Below are 25,086 nucleotides of genomic sequence, written 5' to 3'. Positions count from 1 at the left end.
TACAATGACCTCTTCTGTTGTGTTTTAATTTTATTGGGGGGCTGGGTGTTTTTTGCTTGGTTTTTTTTGTTTTTTTTTTTTTTTTTAACCCACAAACCACAAACTGTAAAACTTGTAATTCCTTTACCAGTATTTACTGAGTTTTAGGTGGTTTTGCTGTAGTAAGCCATCCTAAGAGTGTGTACAACTGGTGTGCTTACTGGTATAATGTACAGTGACTTGTAACACTGTTAAATACATGTGTGGATTAAAACAAGAGCCTTAAAGCACAACCCTGTAGCTCATGCTTTACATGACGAATAAACTAAAGGCTTCTGTCTCAGTTGAGCCAGCAGAACTTTCTTCCAAGAATCATGACATTTTTAAACTGAGTTTTCAGACCCTTCCAAAAGGGAAACACTGAAATTTGGATAAATTCATAATAGCTACAAGTTTCTTTTAAAGTCTTTGCAGATTGGCTAAATAGAAGCACTCGTTTACAGAAACTGATGGCAGATAACATATATTATAGTTGGATATTTAAGATTCTAATTTTTTTTTCATTCTTCGATAGTGTCGTATAAGTGTTTTTAGGCCTTATGTACATCTTCTGTTTGGTTTGGTTTGAGTTCTGTTTACTCTCCTATACAGAAACATAGCTCTTAGTCCAGGAAGGTGAAGTCACAGGGTATTTCCACTTGGGGGGAGCTTGTCCTTGGTAGAGAAATGGTTTTAAATCCATAGGTTCTGCTGCTGCAGGGTTGGTTTTGGTCAGCACCGTGGTAGCCTGGTTGGCAACTGCAGCACCGGGTGTATTTCTTGTAATGCCATCTCAGTGTCATGGTGAAAAGTCCCTGGCAGAGCAAGTACGAAGTACCTAGGTTAAAAATTAATGGGATTTGTGTGGTTATATTGGCACACAACGTGTTTTAGGGAGTGATACAGCAATCCAAGGCTCTTCTACATCTACTATTGTTGGAGGCACTGTGCCATCAGCCACTGTTTAAAACATTTTGGATGTGCAAACATGTTAAGAGTAGTGCTTAAACAAGATGGATATTCTGAAATGTGTTTCAAAAACACACAAGTGACAGTGTTCTCTGATGAGAGAGAGGCAGTTTCTTTCACCGTGTTTCCCTTGAAGCACATACTTTGTGTGTAAAATATCATGGTGGTGCAGCGACTTTGAGGGAATACTTTTGGCACATTGTTGCAAACTTAGGGCATACAGAACTCTTGAAAGTGTATGTAACCATTGACAGGAGCAGTCTGAAGTTTTAAAAAGCTTGTGAGACAGATTCTGGTGTATTTCTGTTCTTTTTTTATCTCAAATTATCTCTAAACTTCCTACTATCTTAGTTCCCATTCCATTGTATTTACCACTTCTTGCTCAGCCATTACACAGATTAGAATAGCCATCTTGTTTCTAGTCCCTTTTATTCATACATGAATGTGGATATATTTAAATATTCACAACCATTACATGCTAATGCAATACATTTGTTTAATTACCAAAAAAAAACCCCACTTGAAAATGTAACCACTTTGCTTTTTACTGTGTAACTTGACTGTCTGCTGCGTCAAATCTAGCTCCTTTATCCTCAGAGTTTCGTCTGTACTGTTTTGTTTACCTATTGGAAAGTTGCCTTCTCTTTTTGTTATCTTCTCCCGGTCTAGGTTTTAAACATGCCTTCCCTTAGATTCTTCTACCTAGGTTCCTACAGCCAGCATTAAATATTTACTCCTTTAAATTCTTCCATATGAGCACTGAGTCCAGAATTTGTCATGTTCAGAACAAAAGTTGTCTAGCATTCAACCACCTACTTTTAAAGCAGTTTACTTTTTTTTCCTGTCTGTGCAGTTGCAGGACCAAGCACTATGACAGTAAAAACCTTTTAAAGCTGTAAATCATCAGGTAAATATATGGCACCTTGCAGCTGGCACGAGTTGGACTGCAAAACTTCCAACAGTTTGAAGTTGCACTTCTCAGACTCAGGCATATATAGTCCCATTCTCAAGGGTGTGCAGTTAAAACTGAATCTCATGTAATAAATGGATTATCTCTTGATGTAGTTCAGAACAGATGAAGTACAGCCTCTGTCTGAGTTACCCAATCAAAGGAGGCAGTTATTTGAAAGGGCATATGGTTTCCTTCTGCAGCAAAAGTGCACTTAAGAGGTAAAGTCCTATCAGCCTGAAAATCCCAAAGATCTGCAAGCTCAGGGTAAGCAAAATCAGATGGCTTAGAAGCTTTCCCAGCTCCTTCTGAGAAGGTGTGCAGAGAGACACTCCATACATCATTTGAATTGAGAAGGAGGAGATAAAATAAAGATATTATGGCATTTCAAAACAAGCTTGATCGTCAGGTCAAGGATTTCTGCCCCTTCACTCTCATGAGACCCCATGTGAAGAGTTGCATCCATCTCTGGGGCCTCCGACGTAAGAACAACATGGACCTGCTGGAGTCACTCCAATGGGGGATACAAAGATGATCGAAGTGCTGGAGCACTTCTCCTGTGAAGCAGCTGGAGAGGGACTTTTTACAAGGGCATGTGACAAGGGATGATGGTTCTAAGATGAGAGAGCGCAGATTTAGATTAGATATTAAGAGGCAATTCTTTGCTGTGAGGGTGGTGAAGCAGCAGCACAGGTTGTCCAGAGAAGCTGTGGATGCTCCTTCCCTGGAAATGTTCATGGGTGGGCTGGATGAGGCTTAGAGCAACCTGGTCTGGTGGGAGGTGTTTCTGCCCATGGCTGAGAATTGGAACTAGATGATTATAAAGTCCCTTCCTACTCAATCTGTTCTGTGATTTTATGATTTTAAAGGCACACAATAAAGCACCACACATAGTATCTTTCAAACAGTACACAGTGTGTATTGTTTACGCATCCACACATTTTCTTTCAAAAATACCTAATTCCTCTTACTTTTAAAGATAAATGTATTTGTGTCTTCACATTTTAACTGCTCTTTAATGTGAAGTGATTGACTGAGAAAGATCAGTGAGAAGGAAATGTGACACATTTTTCACCCAAGTCTACTGACTGTCGAATACAATGTAATGAGCTCTCCCAGAGAGTTGTATGGACACATTTCTGGATGTGTTGTCTTTGAGGCATCAGTGTGGTCCCCCTGCCACTCTGTATGTATTTAGTACTTCTGCACCAGTGTGTGTGAGAGGTGTGTCAGCCTCAGTAGGGGAATGTGTAAGGAGGCTGGTGTGATAACTTGCAAGTAGAGGTGAAAATGTATGGTTTGTTAAATTAATTAACTGGTTCCCCAGCTTGTTAGTGCTTGGGTACCTTATCTGCCTTTCTTATATTCTATTAGGGGAAATGTGCTAGTTTCCTACTTTGTTTTAAGCTTATGTTTAAAAATGAGCTCTGGTAATTCCAGAAATTCTGGAATTAAATGCTGAAATTAAAAACCCTCATAAACTGAGACTGTTTTCTCTATTATCCTCATGTTTGAGTTAATTCTCCATTTGGTGTGGGTGCTCATAACAGTTGCTCTGTGTGCACAATTTAGTCTGAACTCAGTGAAATACAAGGGGAGGGAGAGAAAAATTAAAACCAGAAATAGCAGGGGTTTAGATGCAAATAAACTCCTCAGCTGCTGCTTCAAACATAACCGTCACTAATTAGTACCAGCACAGCAGAACTGACTGAGCAGCTATTTGAAAGAAAGGAGGGGAGTGGCACCTGTTAGCGCATAGAAAGGGCTTCTTCTAATTTTCAAGTGTTCATATACAGCCATTAAGAGCAGCCAGACATTAGACTTTTGCATTCTCATTCTTCTCTTGTCCTTACTTTAGCAGGCTGTTCTCTGTCTCAGAAGTAGCTCCTGAGAAGGTATTTTTAATCTCTTGCCCTTTTCATATTTAGGGATTTCTTGACAGTCAGAGCTTTTAGAAATGTAGTTGCTTGTTCAGTTTCAGTCACTCAAATACTTGTAATTTGGAATTGATTTCCAGAGAAATATATTCTCTGCATGTGTTCTGTGCTTCCCCCCTGTGTCCTCCCCACAAGTTTACTTCATGTCCAAGCTAAGTTTGATTTGCGAGCTCAGAAAACATAATGTTTAAAAAAGCAATACAGATCAATTCACATCATCAGAACATTTTGGTTCTGATCTTATTTCTTTAACTTGGTGTTGGTTTTGGTAACTGGTGCATTTGATCAAGACATGGCTCACTTCCTTTATTGTAAAAGTACCAACTACTTTTGCACATACTTATACAAGCTTTCTTAAACATTATGATTTTGAGCTTTCTGTAAGTCACATGTTTCTGTCAGATGGATTTCTTGTCAAAACTCTTTTTCATCTGTCAATTATTGCATCATATGAAACTTTGAAACATTCAGCTCTGAGCATTATTCCTCTGTGCATTCAACATGCGTGCTGGGTATGTTAACGTGCAGCGGAGTTGGAGGTCGAGTTACATTTTTTGTTATTTTGGTCATTGCAGAATGGATTGGGTTGAAATGGAGATACAATAATGACACTAGTTAACTGCAACGTTTTCATCGGTCCTACAGAAATCTGATACAGAGTTGCTAAATCCTTCTGTAGATCTAGTGTGAATTAATGGCTCCAAACCTGAGGCTCCCAGAGATCTGGCTGGCACCAACTCGATTTTAATTACGTGCACACATTGGTTTAGTTATTCTTGTAGCAGGTAAAATAAGTGTAACAAGTTAATTCTTTCAGATTAGAGGAAGAAAAAAAAATATGGGTCCTCTTTTCAGATGAGGGAGAAAAAATGGCATCTTAATTTCATTTTTTTCTGAAGGAAAAAGAAAGGAAGCTATGTAGGTAATAGAAGAAAGAAAGACAATGAAAGGATACAAAGAGACAAAATAAGTAGATTATATGGAAAGGGGTAAAGAAAAAAAATTATATTGGAAAAATTTTATATTGGAAAGTGTATTCTATCTTATAAGCAGAAGAGATTAAGATAGAAAACTTGAAAGGCACAGGTGCATTAAAACACCAAATGCTGTGCAAAGGGACAAAAAGTAAAATTAATTAGAGGGGAAGGCATAATTTTAAGTTGAAGGGGGAGATAAGTGCATATGATATTTTAAAATATTTTCTCTTGAATAATCAGCAGCATATATTTGAGTTTGTACTTAAGAATGACTTAGATTTTTAATAGATACAGAATTAGTGTTACCAAAAATCATATCACAGTGATCAGCAGTGTCGCTAAAAACACAGGTAAGGGTTATCAAAGTTTTATTTATGTAACCCTTCATTGTTATTGAATTTATTTAAAAAAATTAAAAAAAAATAAAAAAAAAAACAACAACAACAAAAAAAACCACAAAACCACAAGCCAAAGAGTGAACACCATGAGCACTATTAATTCTTTAATAGCATCTTAAGTTTAGGAAACTGACTGATAAATAGATTAATTATGTCAACATGAAAATTAATTGTTTGAAGTAACGTTGTTGTCCTTAGGCATTTCTCTGTGCAGGAAGCTAGGAAGGAAACCACAGTCTTTGGTAATGCTTGTAGATGCCAGTGGCTGGTCAGCTCCTGATCCATTGCCATGTCACCTGCACAGCATCCTCCTGGAGCCCTTTTCATGTCATTCAATTCTAATTTACCATCAGCTATCATAGCTTTATCATGCGCGTTCTGAAATTGGCACTGAAGGCTTGACATAAAACCACAGAGGCATATAAATTCCAAGTTAAAGCTAAAATTTCATTCTCAATTCTCTTTGTGGGGCTGCTGTGGAGCACGTGGGAAGACCCAGTGTTTGAAGCCCCAGCTGGACCCACACACAGAAGAACAAGCTGAGCGTGGAATTTCAGCCCAAGCCCTACCGCTAAAGCCACGTAGCTCTTTGTGGTTGGATTTCTCCTGTGTGGCACTGTTAGAGGCAGAAATAAGCCTAAGTCAACCCCAGAGTTATTTTAAACTATGCTTACAAGAATCTTGTGGTAGTAGTAATAGATTCTTCTCGCCCATTGTGCCTCAGAAATTTAAATTTTTGTATCCAGCTTGCCTTGAGCTTGCACTGTTGGAAACTGCTTAGGTGTTAGATTACAGATACCCTAATATCTGAGGTTCAGCCTTAAATACACAATTATTTCTTACATAATTATTTTTTACAGTATACCTGTCTTTACTTGAAACTCATTTTATGGTAAAACTCTGCTTTCTGTCCAATACATGCATTTTTATGAGCAAAATGAGCTCTCACAGTATTTTTTAAAATGTCAGGAATGTCAAATCTTTTTTATCTGAAGGACTCATTGGATGACTCAGGAAAAACTACTTAGAAATTAGTCAGGATTTAATTGAAGTGGGAAGGATACTGAATTGTGAAGAAAGTGCTTGCTTCCCTCTGCACTCATTAGATCAGTACTTCAAAAGAAGATCAATCTTAATTTTAAGTGATTGAGTCAGCCTTTTCTTCAAAACATAATTTTTATTTGATCTTTGGTTAGGCACTTGGAATAATGATTAGAATAGTTATTCAAACATTTATCTCTTTTAAGAACAAATGGGAGTTATGCTTATAAGTTGGTTTTTTGGGTTTTTTTTCAAAAAACAGGAGCTTCCTACTTCTTCCCATGTATTTCTATCCCTTACCAGCTGTCTTTGGTGGGTCTGGCATCCCTGCTTATTGAAGACTTGGAGAGATATGTATTGGTGAAGAAAATAATAGTGAATGAGCTTTTAAATGAGATGGTAGCTGCTCTAGCTGAGCTCATGCTCATGTCCTGAAGGGTGTTCTTTGCAGATGACAAATTTCCTTAATAGTGACAGGATGTCAGGAATTTTGCAAAAGCTTAGAAAAAAAAGTAGGAGATGGCACAGCTGATTTATTCCATCCTGTTTCGTTCTCATTTGTGCTAGTTTTGAAGCTGATGTTCCTAAGAAGTTAGCCATGGCTGTTTTACAAATCAGGAATGCCAGTTTCACAAAAAAAAGGGTTTGATGAGTTCACAATCACATTATTGTAATTCTGATGGGAATAGGTTCCTTTCCAAATACAGGGCACCCTTCAGAGTTAATATGTGAACACAGAATCACAGAACAAGCTGAGTTTGAAGGGATCCATTAGGATCTTCAAGTCCAACTCCTGGCACTCCACAGGACACCCCAGGAGTCACACCATGGGCCCGAGCACTCTGTCCAAATGGTCCTGGAACTCTGCCAGGCTGGTGCTGTGACCATTCCCTGGGGAGCCTCTTCCAGTGCCCAGACACCCTCTGGGTGAGGAACCTTCTCCTAATACCCAACCTGAACCTCCCCTGGCACAGCTTCAGACCATTCCCTTGGGTCCTGTCACTGGGCATGAAAGTGAAGAGACCAGTGCCTGCCCCTCCTCTTCCCCTCACAATGAAGCTGCAGACTGCAATGAGATTTCCCCTCAGTCTTCTCTTCTCCAGGCTGAACAGACCAAGGGACCTAAGCCATTCCACATACGACTTTTCCTCAAGGCCCTTCTCCGTCTTTGTTGCCCTCCTTTGGACACTCTCTTAACAGCTTAATACCTTTCTTATATGGTGGTGACCAAAACTGGTACCTATGGATTTCAGTTAAAATTGTTGACTTCTGAAATTCAGTGTTCTGTTATCAGTAACAAATTTAGCTTTAGACAGAATTCAGATAAATACTGCAAGACTTATGAAACTTGAAAATCCAGTTGGTTTGAACATTAGAATTTGCTTTTTACTTCTTGTCTAAACATTTTTTTTTTTTGGATTTATGCAGAAAGATTGCTTTTCATTACATAATTTTGGTTAAAGGACAACTGTGAAACCATTTTGAGCTTTTTTTAAAAATTTGCCATTGGGGGAAAATTGCTTTCATTACTGTGAGAAGGATGTGATTTTAATAAGAATGCAGCATGTTAATACCCAGCAACCGTGAAATACTCATTTGGGATTTGCAGCATTTGTTGAGTCTTGTTAACTAAGCAATTATAGAGTCACTTGTCCCCTAAAGTTTTGAAAATAATAAAGCTACATTTGTTGCTACATTTGATTTGGTTTTAAGCAGTATTTTCCAGAACATGCAGGTCTGAACAGCAGCAGTGCACTTGGATTGTAGGCCATGATAGAGCTCTATACTGTAAAAAGCTTAAAGCAGTTCTCTCTAAACCAAAGCAAGTCTTGGCTTCAGATACTTAGAGTTAGCCCATATTTTCCTTACATATCAGAATATGACTGTTTTAAATCTAAATTATGAGCATTGGTTTTTTCTTGTTGTTGGTTGAAGGGATCCCACCCTTCATTGAAACCTGAGGTTTGAGGCAAACAAACAGGCTACAAGGGAAAACTCAGATTGACTGTAACAGGTGCTTGTTGCCTGTCATTCAGTGAAATACTTCAACAAGTCCTTAATGCTAACATAGAGCTGCAAGGCATGGGATTAAATGGCAAGTTGAAGCCTTCTATTTGGAAATACCATAATATATAATACAATATGTGACAGTAATTGTTCTATGATTAATGTTCAAATACACACAGTGTGTGTTCTGAATCTTAGAGTTTCTCATTTTCCTGTTGTCACTTACCATCTCTGAAATCCTGAAGTATAAATACCTCTGTTTCACTGGGTCTGTGTCCTCTTTTGCTGCCAGTAAGTGCTGGTGCTACTCATCAGAGTATTGTCAACTCTCATGGTTTTCATCCTGAGTGTCTCGATATTAATGAGGAGCAGGTCTAGTTGGAGATTTTTTGTGTGCTTGACTAGTTGAATCTTTGGTTTTGGTGGTATGATCTCTGACTCTTTTGTTGGTGTTTTCATTGCTTTTCCCATTTTTTTGACTTGTCTGAAAGACAGGCCCATATTTAAACTAGAACATCAGTACTCTCCCATCTTAGGAGTTGCTTCATAGTTCAAAACTTAGCTTCAGGAATGGCTCATTTGCATGGATACTCAGCACATTTCAGCCTTTGCTGAGCCAGCCACTAACCTGGCAAAATCTATTTACTGTTTGGTGGGTTTAGGTTTTTGTTAAGTTATCAAGCTGAATTTGGCTCAGCAAGAGCCCAAGGAGCAGAGCTGGCAAACAAGGAGGTGCAGGAAGACGTGGCTGAGAACAGGGGAGTGGAAAGCAGGATCAGCCTTAGGTGACATCGAGCCATTAATTTGGTTCATGTGTTCTCAGTGAAGCCAAAAAGTACTTTGACTATCATGTAAGCACGTCATTCTTTAAGACTGTGCCATAAAAGCTTTTATTGCTGGTAGCTTTTTGTTGTGGCTACCCACAAAATACTGAGGTTGATCAAGATTGGGTATAAGGTTTTTTCTAATTACATCTTTGGTCTACAAATGCAGTGGACTTTTTTTCTTTTTCAGAAAGAAGATGTCATTCATGCAGACGTGGATGAAAGGCTGTGTCTTCGAAAGCACCGCTTCATGCATTTTGCATCGTTGGAATATGAAGGAGAATATTACATGACACCAAGAGATTTCTTGTTCTCAGTAATGTTCGATCAAGTTGAACGTAAGTTGTTTTCTTGTCATTGTATTTGTGAAGGAGAAGAATCCTGCTGGTCCCCTTAGAGATGTCATTTGCAAATCACTGGGATAAGATCCTTTATGTTACATAAATCAGCAGAAGCCAATTTTTCATTGTTGCCCATATGGATTCTCACAGACACCGCTACCCTTTACACAAGTGAAGTGAGGCTTATGATTTAGAAATCTGCTGACTTGCTGATGACATCTCTGCATAATTTACATGACTGATCAGTATGTAGTTCCTCAATTGCTTACATGCCACAGAAAATAGAATGAATGTATTATAATAGTGTTCATACCATTACTGGTCCTGTTATCTTCTATCCATTTCACCAGCAAGTGATTCTGTGACCTTTTTTCTTAGAGGAGGCAGTGATGGGAATGAGTTAAATGAGAATAATAGAGCCCAGAGTTCAGTTCTACATTTTTGGTTTTAAATCTTCTTTGATTTTTACATAACCTAGTTAAGAACAAATCAAAATCACAAGTATCTTTTCAAGAAGAGCTTTTAAAAGTGTACTTTCTGAGGAGAAGATAGGAACAGCACACAAATAAAAAGTGCATAGGTTGTTGTCCTTTTCTGCAGGTTTTCTGGTTTCATTAATTCTCTCCCATTCCTTAAGGTTCTTTCATCTTTTTATCTTCTTCTGTTATTTCCATGATACCATTATGTTTTTAATGATATATGCTTTTTTTCCTTAAAAAATTAGGTTTTATAGTTTTCCCAATTTTTTTTTCTTTTAGTTTTCCAGTTAAGTTTTCCAGTTTCCCGAGAGGATTGTCACTTAGAGGACAAATACTCTGTTGGTTCACCTGCTGAGGGAAAGAGAGAGAAATCCCAGCTTTAGTAGTTGTTTGCTGCAATCCGCACATGCTGACCAGGAGAACATGTTGTCTAGCAAAAGCCATTCAAAGCTTGGGATGCTCTGCCCACCTCCCAGCAAATGCTGTAGTGACTTGGGAGTATTGAACTGGAAATCCTGAAAGGAATTCAAGGTCCTGTGGAAGGGTTTGAGAGACAGGGAGAAAGAAAGAAAGAGACCAGAAAGCACTTTGACTGAAGCCTGTCGAAAATCTAGGGCAGAAAGCAGTTTAAAAGAGCTGCAAGTAGTCAAATAGGACAATTATTATTAGATAGAATTATTGGTAATAAAAGAAGTTTTCCAGTATCTGCCAAAAATCTGTAGGTGATAAGGATACGTGAATTCACTGCTGACACAAAGCTTCTAATGTTGCACAAAGCTGAATATAAATCCTTAGAAGAACTTTATGACCTTGAGAGTCATGGAGGTTTTTTAAAATGCTGTTTTTTAATTGTATGGGTGTTAGACTTCGTTCCCCCTCAAAACTTAAATCATTAAGTTAAAAACATGAAAGGGAACTTATTTTGAGTTTTCCAGCCTGAAAGACAGTGTGTACAGAAAATGTTACTTTTTAAGTTGTGGTTTTCAGACAGTTGTGTCTGAAGACAAGGTTAGAGAGATAAGTGTGTTTCAGTTCTAGCCATTCATCCATATTAATTGGTTACTCCAATTAATGCAGATTTTTAATGAAGTGGTATGGGGTGATATTTATTTGTAATGCAGCCAAGTTAATTTCAGTTGCTTTGCTAATATGAGTAGGAAATAGCATTAAACAGAAGCGAATAAATAATGACAAGAAAAAAACCTTTGCTCTAATGCATATTTAGCATTTCAAATTGAGGTCAGGCTTGCAGCAGTCATCATAGATGCTTGATAGAAAAATGTTGACGCTTGAATCTAACGTTCCAAAATATTTTTTAACTGCCCTTGGTAAGGTTTTTTTGGCCAGTAGCATAAACACAGTGGTAAGCAATTCTCTTGATTTCTCTTGCTTGGAATTTTACATTTTTATGTGACTGCAAACAGACACAGACTTTGATAGTAGAGAAATATGGCACTTGAAGTAATTTAAAGGAAGTGGTTTTATTCATTGTGTTTCAAAGAATTTCATATGAGGAAAATAAACAGACCTGTCTCAAGTGTCTGTCATGGTATATTCAGAGTAGGTCAAGATAGTGAACTTAATAGCCAAGCAGCAGTTATTTTGGAAGCTTTCTGCTTATGTAATAAAGTAATTCTCTTTCCCCCTGAACAGTGCCTTTAGAAAAGAGAAAGGTATGACACCACTTACCCTAGAAAGCTCTTCACTTACTGCATACTTAGATGCAATTTTAACATGTGATCCCTCATGCATATGGTGAGTCTTACAACGCTGAACTTCAAGTTTTAATGATTTGGTTATTCTCTACCTATTTTTTATTAATTGCTAATAAGTAAAAAAACCCAAACCTCCCAGCAAAATCTGAAGCACCCTGGCAGTGACCATTCATCTTCATAAATATTTGCTTGGAGTTTTCCAATTGAAAGCTGCTTATGGTAATATGGAAGACTTAGGGCTGTTCTGAAGTTTTGTTTCTGCTGTACTTTTTACAGACAATATGCAGAAACATATGGCCAGCCTCATGAGCAGTTTAGTTATGTACATCATTAAATACTGCTGAGGTTGATCTGTCCCTATTCAGAGATAAACACTCCCACAAGGAAAAAAGGCAGGCAGAAGGAGGGATGAGAAACACATCTGAATTGAGAATAGGAGACATTGCCTGGCCAGCCAGCCTGAGGGTTTTTTGCTCATGGGTGGTTGTCACTGGAGAATTACTTTGAAATTTCCTTTTAGTTTTTAAACATAGTTAAATTGAGTAGAAAGTAAATGTGGTGTTGTGTAAACCAGAAGAATTGTTGGTGCTAGCATTAAAAAATACCAAAATATTTCAGCTATGTGCAGATTATCAAGTGAATTCCTGTACACAGTTGGGTGGAATTTATTGCTGAAGCAAAAATCTTAGGTGTGGCCTCTGAAAAGGTTGCAAAAGATGCAATAAATTATAATTTATTGTGGAACACTTTACCAGATAAGAAAATGGATGAATTGTACTGCAAATATATCAACTGTCATCCAGCATAAGTGATCTTGAACCCTGCGTGGTAGACCTTAGCTCACTACCTCTGGTCATTTATTTCCTGGTGCATGGGTTTCTCCATTACACATTTTCTTTAAAATAGAAAAAAGTTGTGAAATGTTTGCATTCCTGTTAATTAAATCACACCTTCAAAGTTATTTACTGTGAGGGTGAAAATGAAGAAAAATATTTACAGTATTGCCATGTGAGGAGGATGAGCTGATTACAAATGCAAAGTCTCCTGACAGACTTTTTGTTATGCATATTGACAAAGCAAAGAGCTCTATAAAAGAATAAAGACACCATCCAAAAAAAATTTGCTTGCTTTTAGAGGCAGTGCTTCTAACACCAAGTTACTCTGTAAACATGTGCCTTGTTCTATTACTGTTAGTTATTTTATGAAAGGAAGCAGCTATCTCTTTATAAACAGTGACAAACAGTAAATGAGATGAGGTGGTGTGGCACAGCATTTGTATCAGTGCAAAACTAATATGGCAGCATTTTTTTCTACCAGTTAGTTCAGTGCATTCTGAATGCACCATTGGGGATTTTGGGTTCATGGCTATATGCCGTGTAATCTTGTGTTAAAATTGTTACCTCAGGGATGTGTGGCAAACCATTGCAAAACCAGCCAAATTCTTCAGGGTAATCTGTGGGATGTTCATGTAAATCATCATACCTGATGCAATGATAATTTAGTGAAAACGTGTTCCCTGTTACTGTTCCTACTGTGATGTAAAAATACTTCACAATGTCTAGTAATATCTAATACAAATAGTATAAACTTGCTGTGTTGCATCAGAAATTCTGGCATTTTTAGCATCACAGGTATGGGAAGGATAAAATTCTACTGATTTACACTGAATTTTCGCTGCAGTGCTGGAGCATTTTCAAGAGACCCTTCATGTAAAATTTTTATCTTAGACCGTTGTGCATAATTAGGCTCATATTCCAGATTAGACAACTAATGCTGTGTTAGAGCTCCATGGAAATACCATGGTTGATGTGCTGTTGCAGAACATACAAGAAAATATGTATTAGTCTTTGAAAAGGACTGTAAGAGTCCTTCAGGAAATGAAGATGTTGCAAAGCATTGAATCTGAACTGTGCTTATGTTCATTTTTTTCTGGAGAAGATTATTCCTCTTCCAGGTAGAAGACAAACCTTCAGGTTACCTTGTCTGATAACAATTGACACTTGCTAAATAAAGATCTTGATCCTTCTTTCTCTGCTCAGTCCAGATTTAATGTGTTGTAGCATCTTCATTCATTCAGCTACAGTAAAAGAGATCTTCCTGTGTTCCGCAGTACCAGGGTACCAGAGGCAGTATTTCCATGGCAGAGTCCTATCTGCCAGTGAGGATAAGTGTGTTCTAAGTTCCCTTGGAGAAGTTGTTCAAGTTGGTTAAGCTTTCTGTGGGGGCACAGTTGGTGCAAAGTTGTTTTGTGTTTGCAGCCTTGATATGATGTGTGGCTTCCTGCCAGAGCATCAGCGTGGTCATGGCTGTGAGGGAATCTGAGGAAAGGACACAGTGCAAGGCTGTGGTAGCTAAAACATCGAGTTCTCCATTGTCCTTAGTTGAGGTCAGTGCTGGTGCAGCCAGTGGTGTTAGGAGGGCCAAGAGGGACCAGGCAGTAGATGAGTACTTTGGAATGAGCTGAGTCAGTCTTTTTATTTTTGGGTCTTGAGTTTTTTGCCTTTGGCAGGGGTTCAGATGCCTGTACTTCAGTGTCTTCATTTTGACCTGAATTTCATAGGCGATAGCTAATGAGACTGATGTGAGTCACGCATCAGTGTCAGATCTAAAATCTGGGGTTCAGAGTCAAAGAGTAAGATTGAAGCTTGTATAAATGGAGAAGCTTTATATGGGAAGTAGGGATTGAAGTGTTGCATGGGGAGCCATTGAAACAGCTGGGAGCTGAATTCAATTTTCTCCAATTTCTAATGTGTTAACAAAAATTTGTTTTCTATCTCTGCATTTAGTGGTTTTTTAGTACAGATATGTCATTGTTGCTCAAATTCCCCAAACACAGTAAAGAACTCTGCAAGCTGAGTACACATGACAAAGATGACCCCTTGCCCAGTGGTAGACGGAAGCTAAAGTGAAGATAAATGCAAAGAAAAAACGTGATGGTTTAAGGTCATTAGATTAATCTCTTTTGAACTTTAGAAAATGAAACAAAATCAGCCATTTCTAGCCAAAGCTTCATATTCATCATTGTTTACTCATTGCTTAAAGTGGAGTTGTGAGTAAAGGAAAATACTCTTCCTATTAAGGAACTGAACAAAAAAGCAAAGATAAACATGGATTGCTGAAAATGTCTCCCATACTGTGGATTCTTCATCACTCAAAAAGCTTTAGGAAATCCTACCACCACCCAGTCAAAGTCTTCAAAGTAACTTACTTTCACTTTCCCTTAAGTGCCCAAGTAGAATATTAAAATAGTTGTTGTGCATAAAATACTAAATTGTTTTAGATCTAATGTTGTGCCTCAGCCAGTTGTTGGTAATTAATTAATTAAACTAAATAAGGGAGTATTTTGCTTTTTCTTTTGTCCTCATCAATTAGATGTTAACTCTGATAACTAATATACATAGGCTGTATGTTTATCTAAAAACTAATTTCATGGTAAATAGTTATTTTAGAAATATGGCAGAAATTCCTATGGTCTTGATAATGTGTATTTGTGTCTATTATGCTTATATGTTTTGTTGTGAACTCAAAATAAACACTAATCCACTTTCATGATGGTTGCACCAGAAGGCACTACACAACAGAATCAAAGATGGTATTCTTGAGGAGAAATGCAGTGTTCCCTCCTGCAGCATTCAAATCTGCTCTACTGGCCAGGCTTCTTTTTTGGTGTATTAACCATTGGCATCTGTACCAACTTATTTGTTTGCTCCCATATTTCAGAAAAGTGTATTTGATTGAGAGTCCAGAAAACAGCTGAAGGGGAGCAGTGGTGAGAGCAGAGGTGTTTGGTGAGTGCTGGCTTCCAGCACTGTAGCCCTGTGGCTGCAGCAGCAAGGAAGTGTGCATGGTCAGATGGGAGAGCAGGAGAAAAGGGAGCCATGGAGCAAGATCACTTAAAAAGGAACATGTTTTAGCATATCATTGCAGAGGGAAAATATGTCTTTTTTTTTCCCTTCAGTTCTAATTTCCTACCTTCAACCATGTTGAAGGTACCTGAGATATATTCCTTGTACAGTTAAATAGGAAAACATATTTTTGCCCCTTAAATTTATACTGGCATTGTATTAATTACATATGTATGTTTGCAGTAATCTGTGTGAGACAACAGTAAGGTTGCATTGAACTCATGTCTCTGTTATGATTGATTCCTATTTTTCCCTTTGTGGCATTGATGACTGGCTGAAGAGAGATGCAGATTGAGAGTTCTTACCTCAATTGACTGCAATGCTTACTGATTAGGTAAAAACTTGGGCAAGATGATTTGAAAATACATTAATAGCTATTTACCTTTCAGAAAAACAGTTCAATGAGAAGATAAATTACAGCTTCTCAATAAAGGAAAGCAATTTATAAAAACTCAGCATAAAACTCAGCACAAAAATAGTAGCAATAATAAAAGCGATCAGGCTTCGGCAGAGTTGTGAGCAAGAGGCAAGTGGTCTCAATGCACATCTTGAAGGATTTGGTTATTTAAAGTGTGAAAGTTATTGGTTATTTAATGGCATCTGAATGGAAAACAGATTCCCTGAAACAAATGAAAGTATATTGTGCTCGTACAGAATACTTGTAGTGCAAGTAATGGAAAGATCTGGTTATTAATAACAGGAGTCTGCTTGTTGTATAAACATCATCTGCCTTACAATTTCAGAAGTCTTGCAACAGTTTCTGCTCTAGTCAAGTATTCCAGTTTTGTGACATGCTAATGTGATATTTGAAATACTTAACAGAGAAGTCACTTTTTTTATACATATGGGCACATTTCAAGAGCTCATACAATCATTCTTGGTCTCTGAATATTTTTCCTATCTTTAAAGATTTTTTTTTTATTTTTTTTAGAACACCACACACTGTTTCAACTACTTTTATAACATACTGTCAACATACCAGAGAAAATATCTTTGGGATTCATTCTCCCACAGGTTCCAAATACTTTTTGACAGATTACTTCAGTATTTTTTTAAATAATTCAGTGGAACTTAATCAGTTCTGAAACATCCTGCTTAACTGACAATTAAGTCTTAACAGATGTAGCGTGAAAACAGATTCAATGAATTTTTTTCACTCTTAAGTGTATTTTAATTTCTTGCAACATATGTCCTCAACACAGACAGGTATTGGTTTATACCTAAGAAGTACAGTCTGGTTTTAAAATTCCTTGGCTTGCATTCAGTTATTTAAGAACTGATGAGGATCTGCAGACCACTGACGGATGATAGCAGGTGCCAGGAGTGCAGATCAGACTCCTGCCAAAATCTAGCATGCATTCTAGCCTCATATTTTCAGTTGTTTGTAACTCTTTTGGTAGTGATGGTTCTGTGCTTTTCCTTAGCCAATGCTGAATTTTTATTGAATTAGTCATATGATTTATTCTTTTTTGACTAACCTTGATACAGACTACTATTTTTCTCCTGCTTGTTCTCATAAAAAAATGTTACGTTATGAGTTTTTAAAAATGCCTAGGGTAAAACCACAGAGTATCAATCACTTTGCTTCTAGGCAGTAGCAGCAGGCAAGGTGTGCAGCCTGCTTTGGTAGGTGAGAGGAGCTGTCCTTACTTGCCAAACAGCTGGCGTCTCCAGGGGCACTGTTGAGAAGTTCCATTGCTCCCTGTTTGGAAAACACTGGCACTGATTCCCTAAGTGAGAAACTGGCCAGGTTATGCTGTTTTTCACTCCCCAGCCTTGCACCTGCAGTGGGTTATAGCACTGATTGCGCTCAGTAGCCTTCCTCATCTGCTGTGAAACAAAAGCAAATACTGAGTTCAAAGACATTTTTCCATGTGTAAAACACACAGGTTCCTCTTGTTAGAGCCACCTGCTTGTATGGCAGTGCCTCCCTTGGGTCACCAGCTTTGTTACTGCAGAGGAGAATGCAGACAAGAGACAATTCTTAATAATCAAATCAGTCATCCAGTGTTGTCCAGTCCCTCAGAGAGCTCAACCATCATCTATATCCATACTGCTGGCAGGCACCTGGTCATTCTGCTAGCTGCATCCTTTTTTAAATATCTTTCCTCTCAGACCTGGAAAAGCCTGAAAGTGAAAGGATTTTACAGATTCAGCTAACAAAAAATACTACATTTTCTAACAAATCCTGCCTTGCTTGTTACCAGACAATAAGTAGTTCGCATTGCTGATAGGTACAAATCCATCCTACCTGGCAATTCTTGGTTATTCTAGCTGTTTTTTTCAGCTGATTAGTGTCCAGCGACTTTGTTTACCAAGAGCTGCAATCATACTTGACTTAATAAAAATTCTGAAATGGGCTCCTTGCGTGGAGTTTAAATAGAAGACATGGCCAAGACAGCTACCTTTTGATGTTTTTCAGTTTATTCCAGTTGTCTTTCAGGACTGATGTTTGAAGTCTTCAGAATGATGCAGCTCGTTTTCCCAGGCACCAGCCTTCTTTTCAAGTCTTGAATGCATGTCCTTTGTGCCAATACTTCTGGAACTACTGAGACAGTGAAATTTTGCTGCTGCATTGGTGTTGGCAAGCTCATAGTCAGTCACGTATCCCACTAGGGAAACTGCCAATTGCAGTACACAGAGGACTTTTCTCCTTTTCTGCTCCTCTCCAAATGTTGGGGTTTTTTTTCCATTTTTGTTTCTTCTGGGGAAGAGGTGTACTTGTGTTTGTGTGTCACTCACACCCTGACAATAGCATTTATTTCATTTCTGTGGATTTGTTGGTGACTTAGAATGTGTGAGCTTCCTTCTGCTTCACTATCAGTCTCTTGGGAAAAACTATAAAATCTAATGCTCAAAAGTTTCATCTACTTCTCTGGCTTTCCTTGAATTGGCTAAGGAGAAACATTTTTTGCCATCTGAATGGTGGTAAAGGCAGTGTGTACTGCTGAAAAAGTGAGAGGGTCTTTTAAACCAGTATGGTCATTTTAAAAGTACACTGGGCAACATAAATTACTCTACACATTCACTAGAAGAAAGCTGTCCATTGTTTGCTTTTCATTTGTACCAACTGTGAGAATTATAAAAAGCAAAAAAGCCCATTTAAAATCTGATTCATTTGTTGTTTCAATCTCTCTCCTTTTCAGCTAAAATAAATGTTCATTTCAAGAGGACAGTTGCTATTCTTTGTGTCCACTATTTCTGTAAAGAAGAGAAAGGATATCTGCTTAGTCAAACCATTGTAAGAGCAACCATATTTATTGCCACTGCTAACCTAAGTTAACATCTAATATCTCATAATGTATTTTTATGGATTTGCATCATCTATTAGTAGAATACTTCATGGCTTAGTACTTGTCTTTAACATTTCATAGCTAAGTGTTTCAAAATGGGAAGATATTTATTTATCATATATGTTTTTTTTTATCATAAATGTTCTCTAAGTCAGCTCCTATTTCAGCAGTTTAAAATAAAACAAACTTAAAATATAGACCTCATACATTTTTTTTCATCCTCAATTTAGCATCATTTTTAACCACTGCTTATGTTGGAAAACAGTGACACAATATCTCTATTGCTTAAAAACTCTGCTGATATCCCTACTCTAAAAGTAGTCACTGTCTGTATAAACCCTCTTGCTCTTATGCTCACATTTCCCATTTCCTAAAATAGTGAATTTTCTTCTTTTGAACGTCAGCTCTGTGATACATTATGGATAATTAAGCTACCACTCAGCCCTGGTCTTGTTAGATTAGCAAACCTGAGTTTATTTTTATCTTTTCTGTCTCAGTGAGGCCATCTATTCCACAGCTTCATGTAGCATCTTTATTCCATGCTTTTCTGAGTCTGATTTATCTGTGTAAAGCCAGCATCACTCCCTGGCTCACGGCACAATCTGCTATCAATCGCTGTGGTCTGAGGATGAAAGTCAGGAACTTCTTAAATTAAGGCTGTTGCTGAAATTTCTGAATGTCAGACTGCAGCTTTAGTTAAGGAGAAAAATGGTTCAAAGCAATGCTCACTTGAGCAAAATGCTGAAATGCGTGTAGCCTGTGCTGTGCTCACAGTCACTACGTGCAGAACAGCTTCCGGCACCAAAGGTGCTCTGGTCCTCATTTCTACCTCCATGTGTCTGCCAAGCTAAGGATACTGGGGTAGAGAAAATTATTTTCTGCATCCTTAGGTGAGGAAATTTTTGGCATAATCATTGCATAGTGGTTAAAACATAAAAAGAGAGATCTGGCAAAGAACAGCCTCTTAGGAGGTCGTGTACAGTCAAGGGCTTGATGCCCCCAGGTAAGGTAGACTTCTGCTCAGGGAAAGGAAAAAATTGTTCTCTTTTTCAGTCCAAAATTGCTCTTGGAGGAGAAATTAGTATTGTCAGAGGAAAGACACAACACAAAGATAATTGGAAGTGGTGGAAACAGAAGCCCAGTATACTGAAGGCTGCTGAAAGTTAAATGAGACAGTAGTGGGAATTTTGATGTAAAGTGTACTCTGCATTTGGATTTGCCTTCTTAATTATATGTTCTGAATAAATATTTCTGTTCTATTTCTGTCTTGACATATTACAATGTTTCCTCTGGTGCTTAATATGGTCAGAATTCTTCAGAAAATCTGACTGTAAAATAAAAACCAGAGAAAAGCTAAATGTGTTTCAGAGGTTTGCTTCATCAGATTATTTGAATTCAGGGAGAGAAACATTTTTTTTTCTGAGGAAATAAGACAGTTCTAGAAAATAACAACTTGTTTTTTGAAAGAAACTCGTGATCTTCTTTGTCTAGTTTTTTTTTTTTCTTTCTGAAAGATTTTTTCTTTATTGTGTGAGGAGTTTGAAGTCAAAGGGTCAAGTGGTGGCTTCTCTTTTCTTCTCTTATTCAGTCTGCAAAGTTCATTCTTTAGTGTAGAGGAGGTACTCTAGTTGATGCACAAGACTTTTTGTTTCTACTGCTATAGAAGGCTGATGAATATCATGTCAATCATTTTAAACATATTATTAGCAGTATGAATTTTTTTCTGAGTTGCACATTTACCAAACTGTTTTGACCAGTGTAATAAGGTATCATTAACACACACCTGTTTTTAAGCTCTTCTATGATTTCTCTTTAACTTTAGCTCTTTCCAGTCTCAGGGGTGTTCTCAGACTTTTCATGATCCTGCTCCTCTTTCCATTACCACGATGTCTACTGGATAAAGACAATAAAATTAGTTTTATGTAACTGTCTTCACTCTGCTATTCTGAGAAACTTAAAAAACCTAATAGAATCTCTTCACTGAGCTTTTTGCATGGCAAAAATAGGTTAAACCTTCCATAGCTTAAAAACCATGAGCATTCTGTTATCATTTACATACCCTTGGAGCCCCTGCTGTAGGAAAGCTTTCCAAACATCTGTTAATTGCTATGTGGCAGATGTTAATGGTGTATAAACAAGTCAGACTCAGCAGGGGCTGTTACTGGTTTGCTTGGAGATTTTCTGTGTGCTAATAACAGAATGAGCTAATCTTAGAAGTGGAAAGAAACTCCAGGCTAATTTAAAGATAAAGGTGAGAATGATGTGGACCATCAACTGAAGGAGAGCAAGTCAGCCACTGAAAGGAACTCCAATTAAACAAGAGAAGAAAGAAGGAGAGAAAAAGTAGAGATTGCAATAATGCTTGAACCTGGTGAGCTGTGGAAATAGTGAAGTAGGTCTGTGAAGGATCAGTAAATGCTCAAAGCAGTAGACAGTGTCTTCTGTATGAAAATTCCTGAACATGGTTATTAGAATGTCCTTACCTTTCCACAATGGCAGCTGGAAAAAGTAATGTCATCACTGGGATGTCATCTGCACTAAAATGGCCTTCCTAAAATTTTCATGTAAGGTTGAACTTCAGAGCCTTATAAAGGAAAAGGTTCCTTCTGGAAATTCTGCAATGACAGTATTATCTTAATTCAGCTCTGAATAGCAATTCCCTTTATCATTATCATCCTTGTCATCCCCAGGAATCTAAAACATTTGAAGTGCTACAATACTGCACCTATGCTGAAAGTCTCTTCCCTTAAAATAGCAGGGTTTTCTTTTCTTTTTTTTTTTCCCTTCTCCTTCCTTAAGCTGACTCACTAACATTAATGGGGATTAGTTGCAATTATTCAGCTTCTGTTGAAAAAGAAAGGGACGCATTAGGTTCTGCTTAGAGTAGGCATCCAATAATTCAGTTCATCCTTTTAATAAAACTAATTGCAAAATGAATGTGTTTCTTTGGTGAGTGTTTATGAGCCCTTGTCTTTCAATGGATGATGTCAGCAGAATTTGGGAAGGTGGAGGACAAACAGATAATATCATCAATTGCAAAAAGACAAGGTTTTTGGTGTAAAACCGTTAACTAGTAGCAAGTGGAACCCAAAACAACCTTGTGTGCTTTCTTTTTGCTTATATTTGTCATATCTTTTAGAAATTCCTCTTACTGACATTCAACACAGATGGTAATTAATTTACTAAAGCCTTTCCAAATTTTCAGTTAAGAGAATTATTTCATCCCCTTTTTGTCCTCTAATACAAATGTAGTTGTTGTTTCTTCAAGAAAGGTCTGCTGCAAAGGTGAATAGGAGGTGTAACTAGCACAGTCACCCCTTACAGTAATTGCACACCATCCAGTGGGTGTTCACTTAATCCTTTCATTCCTAAATAGAATCTGTATTGGTTATAATTTACAAAGTAATTGTTCTCTGAACTCAAAAGCAATGCCCTCGGACAGCTAGTCACTGTAAATTGTATTTTCATGAATGGGGCTTTTGTTCTGAAAGAGAAGCATAATAAGGGTTTGAATTTTAGGTGTTTATTGTGCTCTGGACAGTAAGACTAAATGTCCTGGGCCTTAAGCTTAAACACACATTTCACATTAATGAAATTACCAATATAGAATTGTTTCCTTTCAGTAAAATGCCCCAATTCACTGTTAAATCCAGTGCTTGCTACTCTCATGCCTCAACTAATAAGGCAAAAATGCTGTATTGTAGGTTGTCAGTGAGAATGGAAGCCAGGCTACAGCCTTCACTGCATGAGAATGTTGTTGCCCTTAGTATAAGCAAGGGGGCAAAACCCAAAATCTGCCTATGAAACCTATCAACTCTTGCATGTTTTTGATGCTAGTGTGTGTTACAAAAGCACATAAATGGATATTTTCGTTTTGGAAGGATTGGTTCATAACCCTTCTAGAAACAAATGTCTGCAGACATATGCTAGACCAAATTGAACATGGTCTTGGGCAACAGATCCTGGCTGACCTTGCTTTGAGCTTTTTCCTCTTGTCATTGTGAGAAGATAAGGACATTGTAGTTACTGCAATAACCTCCAGAGCTCCCTTCCAACTTCAGCTACTCTGTGAGTGAGGGAATTTCCCTTAAACATGGGGGAACCCCACTTCATGGGTTTTCCCACAAGCTTCTCAGAAACTCCTGAGACCATCTTTCACAGTCACCAGAAAGGTGCTGCCTAGATAAATTTCCTAGAGTGTTACCAGTGGGAAGGAAATAAGAACAATAAGATGTTCAAACGGATATGTTTGCTCTGTGGGAGATGTAAGGCAGCCCTGAAGACCTCAATTTCTAAAGATTTGATGGAAGGACAAGGCACTAGGAGAATGAATTATGATTACCACCATCATTAGAATAGTGCAGCAATAGAATCAGACATCCTGCTGTTGAGAGTTCCAGATTTTGCAATAGCAGTATAGAAAAACATCAGCCACCTCTTTCTCTCTGTTTTTTTTTCTTCTAAAGGTCTGACTAGGGACTGCTATAATATGATGAATGACAGTTTCCCAAACTGACATTTCTAGGAAAATTCCATTATACTTTTCTAATCAGCTGTCACCCCTTTGAGTATTTTTTGCAATATTTCTAAGACCTTTTACTGCATGTTGCTGTTGTAGAAATAAATCCTTTTTAAAAAATACAAAACATAACAAAAGAGGAAGTATTAATGATGGTGTAAATAATTTTGATATGTGATAGGGTGAAACAGGAAAACCAGTAAAAAAAGTAAGCTTCTACATAAACTGGACCTAAGTACTATTTATATTTACAGTACTCTTGAGAACCCATGCAATTTATGTGAAATGTCAATGCTCCTAGTTGCTTACCCACTGCAGTAATTTAAATTGCCTAGATGCACTGATATGTCAGCTATTTACTGCTTGGACACAAGCACAATAAATGTCCTTTATCTGAAGACAATTACAGTAACCAGCACATTTTTCATGCTGATGCCATTAATAAATAAAACTTTTACACTTAATATTTCTAGTTTTACTTTTAAAATTTAAAATTACTTCATTAGTAAATAATTAGATATTTTTTTTTCTTTCTGTTCCACTAGGAGTAAGCAATATCTACAATATCCTAAAGTTTGTATTTGGATGAATAAATTTAAGAAGCAAACTATTTCACAAACAAAGGAGGTGAATTCATTTCACCAATTTTTGACCTGCCCAGTGGGTGAGGGAAAGGCTGTGGGTGTTGTCTATCTAGACTTTGGAAAAGCCTCTGGCACTGTTTCCCTCAGCATTCTCCTGGAGAAGCTGGCTGCTTATGGCTTGGGTGGGTGCACTGTTCACTGGGTAAAAAACTGTCTGGATGGCCAAGCCCAGAGAGTGGGGCTGAATGGAGTTACATCCAGCTGGGGACTGGGCACAACGTGGTGTTCCCCAGGGATCAGTATTTGGGCCAGCCCTGTTTAATATCTCTATTGATAATCTGACTGAGGGGATCAAGTGCACTCTCAGTCAGTTTGCTGATGACACCAAGCTGGGTGGGAATATTGATCTGCTGGAGGGCAGGAAGGCTCTGCAGAGGGATCTGGACAGGCTGGATCACAGGGCCAGGGCCAATTGCATGATGTTCAGCAAGGCCAAGTGCCAGGTCCTGCACTGAGGTCACAACAGCCCTGGGCAGTGCTGCAGGCTTGGGGGAGGCTGTCTGGGAAGCTGCCTGGTGGAAAAGGACCTGGGGATGATGGTCAGCAGCAGCTGAACATGATCCAGAGTGTGCCCAGGTGGCCCAGAAGGCCGATGGCATCCTGGCCTGGCTCAGCCAGGTGTGGCCAGCAGGAGCAGGGCAGTGACCGTCCCCCTGTACCCAGCACTGCTGAGGCCACAGCTCCAATCCTGTGCTCAGTTCTGGGCCCCTCAGTGCCAGAGAGACATTGAGGGGCTGGAGCGTGTCCAGGGAAGGGCAGCGGAGCTGGGGAAGGGTCTGGAGCACAAGTGCTGTGAGGGGCAGCTGAGGGAGCTGGGGGTGTTCAGCCTGGAGAAAAGGAGGCTCAGGGGGCCCTCAGCACTCTCTGCAGCTGCCTGACAGGAGCGTGCAGCCAGGTGGGAGTCGGCCTTTTCTCCCAGGTAAAAAGTAACAGGACAAGAGGAAAAGGCCTCAAATTGCACCAAGGAAGGTTTAGGGTGGGTTCTAGGGAAAAATTCTTCAGCCAGTGCGTGGTCGGACATTGGAACAGGCTGCCCAGAAAAGCAATAAAATCACCATCCCTGAAAGCGA

At 38.4% G+C, this 25,086-nt stretch overlaps 1 protein-coding gene across 1 annotated transcript in view; it reads left to right on the top strand.

Moving 5' to 3' along the window:
* MICU2 (mitochondrial calcium uptake 2) overlaps window positions 1–25,086 on the top strand; it is a 136,105-nt gene that overhangs the window by 62,696 nt on the left and 48,323 nt on the right. Inside the window, exon 2 of the mRNA XM_063149029.1 lies at window positions 9,311–9,458. Coding sequence (XP_063005099.1) covers window positions 9,311–9,458 — 148 coding nt within the window. The remainder of the gene's footprint in view (window positions 1–9,310; window positions 9,459–25,086) is intronic.

The sequence above is a fragment of the Melospiza melodia genome, chromosome 2 (genome assembly GCF_035770615.1).
Source record: "Melospiza melodia melodia isolate bMelMel2 chromosome 2, bMelMel2.pri, whole genome shotgun sequence".
Taxonomy (NCBI): domain Eukaryota; kingdom Metazoa; phylum Chordata; class Aves; order Passeriformes; family Passerellidae; genus Melospiza; species Melospiza melodia.
The sequence above is the reverse complement of the archived record's forward strand: the minus strand, read 5'-3'. Positions and strand labels throughout refer to the sequence as shown.